This window comes from Phaethon aethereus (assembly GCF_964289735.1).
Source record: "Phaethon aethereus genome assembly, chromosome: 3".
Taxonomy (NCBI): domain Eukaryota; kingdom Metazoa; phylum Chordata; class Aves; order Phaethontiformes; family Phaethontidae; genus Phaethon; species Phaethon aethereus.
Genome location: NC_138576.1, coordinates 110,853,323 through 110,859,322, shown reverse-complemented (window position 1 = coordinate 110,859,322; position 6,000 = coordinate 110,853,323). Strand labels below are relative to the sequence as shown.

The following is a 6,000-nucleotide window of genomic DNA, read 5'->3' as shown; positions in this document are numbered from 1 at the left end:
GGGAACAGCTGCATCCCAGTGGGTTAGCAGAAGCACACTGGCAGAGGTGGTTTATGGATGTATAAACTGGGCAAGTTTTGTAGGAAAAGGAAAAGGCAGAGTTCTTCACTAGAACCAAGCAGCAAAATTGGAAAGTCCATGTAAACTTCAAGGCAAAAAAGCCACTCTCCAAGTCTGACATGGAGAGAGCAATCACCAAATGAAACACATGGTAGGGACCGTTGTGCAAGGGTAAACTAAATTACATAATTCAGTTAAAAGTGTGAAATCAGACTGACCAAGAAATCTAAGTGTCTTCATATCTCCACCCTCTACTTGGCTTTACATCTGCTGCAGCTATATAAGATATGCAGGAGTAATTGCATCCCTTAGAAAAATACAATAAAAGACAAGTTCTGCTAGTTGATCTATTGAAAACGTATTACCACAGGTGGGAACAAGGGGCAAGTGGCTAGTGAACTGAGCCGTTGGTGGTCTGAGCAACTGACAAGGCCATCAGCAATTTCACAGAAAAAATTGCCCCAAGTCCAATTCCCTCTGCAGCCCCTCTCCAGCCCCGCTCACGCTGCAGCTCTCACTTTCCTTTTTCTCTCAAAACCTACCATAACCCCAGGATGAGCTTTCTGTAAGGGCACCCCCCCACTTTCTTCTCAGTATGTATAGTACTAATGAGATTTCTTACCAGCCACATTGAGCTCTGACATCTCTTTAGGTGTACATGACAAGAGTCAGCCACTGGAAAAAGGAGAAGAAAAGGTGCATTTAGATAGTGATGTTACACTAAGTCTTCAGACATATGTCTCGGTGCCTTTAGGTTGTGACCCAGTGACTATGGTCCTTTTGTCCTGCACAGGATAGTTGTTAAGGGGTTTTGGAACTGCCTTTTTCCCTTACTACAATCTGGATCTACAAACACTTCCCATATGCTGCTTTCCATGACAAATTATTGCAGCAGCTGCAGCAGGAGCAATTTTTAGGACAGGATGGCACCTGCATGATTGTGAGTGGAAAGGATGGCAGGCTCTGGGAATGAGGTTATCCTACAGACTACCCCATAAAACCGATTCAGGGCCTGTGCTTGGAAACTCGGCTCAGCTCTTGGTGCAACAAAGATTTAATGAACTATGAGCCACTGAACTAACCACAGAGTATAAACAGGAGCCAGCAAGATCGTAAAGGGTTTTTAAAGAAATCTTTTTAAATGCTGTATTGTCAAATAACAGTCCCCAGACTGATAAAATTCAGCACTCAGGCATATCACTATGGAGCACAGCAGGATTTTTGCCTCAGACTAGCTGATAAAAAGCTTGACGTACCCCCATTTGGCTAGCTATCCTTCAGGCTGTGTTTTTAAGACAAACAGCAACAGCAAGCATTTGACCACTATTTCTTTCTTAAAATCAAGATGTTTTGAAATTCAGAATTAACAGATGTGGCATGGATTTTATTTTTTGTCACCCTCAAAGTCACTTTGAGCAACGTTTCCAGCAATGACAGGCTGGTGTCAGTAAGGGAAGACTCTGTGCTTTGGATGTGGATGGCCACCACTGAGCTGTGCTCACCCTAGTAAGGCTGCGTGACTGGGACCAGGAAACCCCAGGGAAATACCTCCCGGTAGCCCATTACGCACACCCAGACAGGCGAAACCCTCACTGCTGTTGGTGACAGAGGTAAAGTCCGTAGCAACATACATCACACATCATCTTTAACTTCCCCCTTCCACTAACATACTCAGTTGGTCCCACTTTCTCTCCCACCTGGAGAGGAGAGGAGAAACATCCTCACCTCCATTGCCGTAAGCAAAATTTGTGATCCACCTTCTGCTAAGTTTTGAAATGCATCTAAGGGTAGAACAAAGAAAATTGAATTTCATGAGGAGAAAGCAAGAATGCAATGCAGACATAAGGCTGTGGCAGCTGAAGAGCAGAGCTGTGATCCCTGTGCTGGGATGCTCTTGCCTGGCTCAGGTGTCCATACACCCTGTCTTGCCTAGCCACATCTCATTTCTGTGCTGGATACTCTTTCAGCCTGTGAAGGCATCCCAACTGCAGGGCCAGAATGTGGCAAAACTGTAGGGACAGGGAGTGCTCAATGTGACTGCTGTTATCTGCTCTCATAATTTGTTTCAATAGTAGCTCCTGCCTGAAGACTGACAGGAGAACGGTGAACTAATGAAACACATCTTCCCACAGTGAAACTTTCTGTTGGTCCTTTTCCATCCTCCCTAGCAGTGAGTGATCACAGTGTGCACTAAAGAAAGTGATTCTCTCAAAGTCATTAGTATGCCTTGTGAGATTTTTCCAGGGAATATAAATGCAGATGCTGCTGTTATTCAGCTAGAGTTTGAAATTAACATTGCTGAAAGTTTACTGACAGAACACTTTACCATCAGAAAATTTAAATCCATTCAAATATTGATATTCTATGTGCAAATTTATATTGCGGTTTGTCTAGGAGAGATGTTCAAACCCAAGTGTTTGGGTAAAGTCAAAACACAGTATTTTGAGTTCTTTTTATTTATTTTGAAATTACTTTTCTCTTCAAAATGTGCTGTTATAAACAGCAATAAAAAGTTGAAAAAAATTTAAGTCTGTGTATCCCTGAATAACATATTTCTCCAGGAGCCTGTTTCCCAACCTGAATGGAAAAGGCATTGTAAGATCATGAATGTTTTGAAACCTGCCTGGCTTTAGACAAAAGTGCAAGGCTGCTAGGAGAGTGTAAAAACAGGGCACAAGGGCACATTGCTCATCGGCCTCTTAGGAGGCAACTAGAGCTACCTATATGATCCAGAGCAGAGAGAAGGCAGGGATGAAAGCTAACACGATGAAGCACATCCAGCCTACAGTGCTCTGAAGAAAAGCATAGAACAAGGAAATCCGCAAGCTGCGCCCATCCCCTTGACAAGGTTGTATTTGCATGGCTGGGCTTGTGCCCAGCAGTCTAAGAACAAACGGCAGTGCTGAAGTTACCTCCTCTGGGCAGAGGTAAGTGCCCCTTTACTGCTTCATTAACTCCAGTTAAATAGAGTTTGCAAAGAAGCTGCTGCTTTTGGTTTGAGTCGCATCTCTGGCCATCTTGAAAGGATGAGCAATGATTTGATGGGACAGCTTTTATCTTCCCTGCTGTATTCAAATCATCATAAAGGTGGACTTGCCTTTTATTCTCACTTGGCATCCTTATCTTTTCCTGTAAATATCTTATACACAATGATTTGAAAAGTTTGAGAGATGTATTCCACATTAAACCCTCTGTAAAGTGGTAACTGAAAGACTTGAGAGCATTTTAAGATACTCATTACACACAGCAACGAAACTTTTAGATTCCTTTCCACATGGATGTAAAGGAGCTGTCTTTACACTGGCACTTAAAATGTAAGAGAATCTTTTTTAAGATGAAAAAAAATGCCATGGTACTAATTTAGGCATAAGAATTTTCATCTACAGCAAGTGACATGTATAATCACAAAAAAATGTGTGTTTACAAGTTATCTGTTTTTTAAGGAAAGCATTAAAATCAGGACACGCTCTGACTTTCTGAGCTGCTTCTGCTGTACTCCCTTGAAATGGGATTGTAGGCAGTGTCGTCCAGGAGGATCCACTGACCACTGCTGGCTCATGAAACGTCAGTGGTAAAAACACATGGCCAAAAAATGAACCCTCATTTCCATGCGCTGTTGAAACCCAGCTCATTCCAAAGACAAACTGAATTGCTGTAGTAATGTTCTAGCACACAGGTCACAATTGCTGGGCTTCTTTAACTACCAATATTTCCAGTCAAAATACTTATAATAGTAAAAATTATGCTTCTGTGAAACAGAATTCCATTTACTTTCAAGCAAAGGCTTGTTTACAGACACTCCCTCCTTGCAACTGCGAGACAATAGCCGGACACAACACAGGGCATGGGTTTGTTTTTCCACTGAGAAGGACCTCAGACCTTTTCCTCACCAAAAACCTGACGGAACTTTACTGATGTTGGTGGGAACATCTCTCCAGTAAAAAAAAAATAAAGCACCTCCCTTGCTGTGGTTCAGACTTTCACGACTTTTAACCAAAAGAGAAAGCCTTCCACTTGAGATGAGTTGCCTCATTCCTCTTCAGTGGGCGTGAATGCATGCAGTCTCCCCACGGTGGTACTGGCAATGCTCCACACCCCCCTGGAGGAAGATCTGCTATGGACCAGGTCTGCTAAAGCTTTGTGTGGAAGGGCACCAGCGCAAGGACACAACTTGCTTTTAGAAAATGAGTGTCAGTGCATAGGGGCTCTAAGGACAGGCCTGCACAGACCAGGCTAAATTCATGCAGCAAAAAAAGGACTGGCAGCTGAAGAAGCTCTGGATATACATTACCATCGCTCCTCAGCAGGGAAAAACACGGGGCAGCATGGTGCTGCTGCAGCTCACAAGTGCTCTGATGAAACTGGGGGCCAACCTTCTTTCTGGCCCCTTTCAGCGAAGGCGTCGCTGTATTCCCAGCTGCTGCTTTCTCCCAGCACTAAACTGCTCTCTACCAGCCAGTTGCTCCTCTGGGCAGGAGGCAAATCTGGCTTCTGGCAAACGGGCTGCCCAAAGGGATGCCTGGACCATGCCTGGACTTTGGGCAGGTTTATTATTTCCAAGCTACACTGTTAGATGTGCATTATCATGTCTAGCAGCGTGTCCCTCGCCTCCTGCCACCGCCCTCAGTCTGGCTTTGCAAGCTCCCCCGTTGCCACGTCCCCTGCCGAAACCCAGGCCCCAGCACCGAGACTCACGGGTCATGGTTTCAAGGCGCAGCATGCAGCACACGAAGTCAGGGAAGCCAATTCTCCTGGCAGCATTGCCGTACCGCAGGGCCAGCAGGTGCAGGAGCTGCCCGTTGGCGGCCAGACCTGCATAGGGAAGAGGAACAACAGAACTGGGGACGCACTGTGGGATGATGGACCAGCTCTGATGGCCTTGTGCACCCTGCAAAGAAGTTGGGACCCTCTGTCAGCCCTCCACCTTGTCGTGCCGGGTCTCTGCGTCCCTGGACAGCAGCTTGCCTTTCCCCAGGTTTGTGCATAAGAGCTGGGGTAGGGTGATGGAAAGTCAAGGTCCTTCTAGTCACTTACTTAAATTGTGGCTTAGGTCAGCAAGCAGGAAACATTCAGCTAAATAATCAAGTGTTATCTCACTTCGCCTTTTTAGCTTTTGTTTTCTATAAGAAAGGGTGATTTTCTTTGGCTTATAAGTGTTAGAAGTCTGAGCATAGCACTTCACTTACAATACCACTGTCGCTTTCTGCTAAACAGGGAGATACCACACGTTCATGCTATTATGCAGTATAGCATGCCTGGGATTCTTAATTTTTACATTTTCTCTTCTATTATAAAAGGTGCATTTCTTTTTTATTAGCTGATTATTCAGTATTTGTGTCACAGTCTGTTTGGATGGAAATGGGTATTCAACTGAATGAACAAAAATTGCCTTTTAGAATGGTGCTTTTATTAGTTAAATAAAACTACCCTAAATATGCTGGCTGCATAAGAGAAATTATTTAAATATATTTTGCACTAAAAGCTGATTTGCTAAACAAAAGAGAAATTTTCTGCAGAGAGCTGGACCGATAGCTTCTGTTTGATGCATTCTCTGAGACTTCAGAAAAGTCTCCTTTGCTCACTCCTAGTTTTTAGTGGCTCAGTTGGAAGAGAAGTAGCTTTCCTGCTTTTTCAACCACCTCTGAACTTTTCAGGTTTAAATGAATGCATCATGGAGCCCAATTAGTTGAATAAGCAGAAAAGAAGGGAACGATTTCTCTACACCTGTGTAGGGAGAGATAGAGCCGATGGAATTGCGTTAGTACGTCAACAAACTCTGGTTGCATGAACCTAGTTGGAGAAGGTCTCCAGCAGGAAGACAAACAATGCTCAATATTTAAATAATGCAAATACAGTTGGGTTTAAGATACATTTCAAACTAAGATAAACCTGATTTTAGTTAGGAGAAAAAGTTAGTAATTAAAAAATCTCATTAATGAA

General features: G+C 43.8%; 1 protein-coding gene across 1 annotated transcript in view; it reads right to left on the bottom strand.

The window, feature by feature from the left end:
- Nucleotides 1-708: 708 nt before the first annotated feature.
- LOC309404218 (calpain-13-like) overlaps nt 709-6,000 on the bottom strand; it is a gene marked incomplete at its 3' end in the record, with an annotated part of 50,732 nt that continues 45,440 nt past the window's right edge. Inside the window, exons 19-21 of the mRNA XM_081998606.1 lie at nt 4,756-4,872; nt 1,786-1,841; nt 709-735 (exon numbers count right to left, since the gene is read on the bottom strand). Of these exons, the coding sequence (XP_081854732.1) occupies nt 709-735; nt 1,786-1,841; nt 4,756-4,872 (200 nt within the window). The remainder of the gene's footprint in view (nt 736-1,785; nt 1,842-4,755; nt 4,873-6,000) is intronic.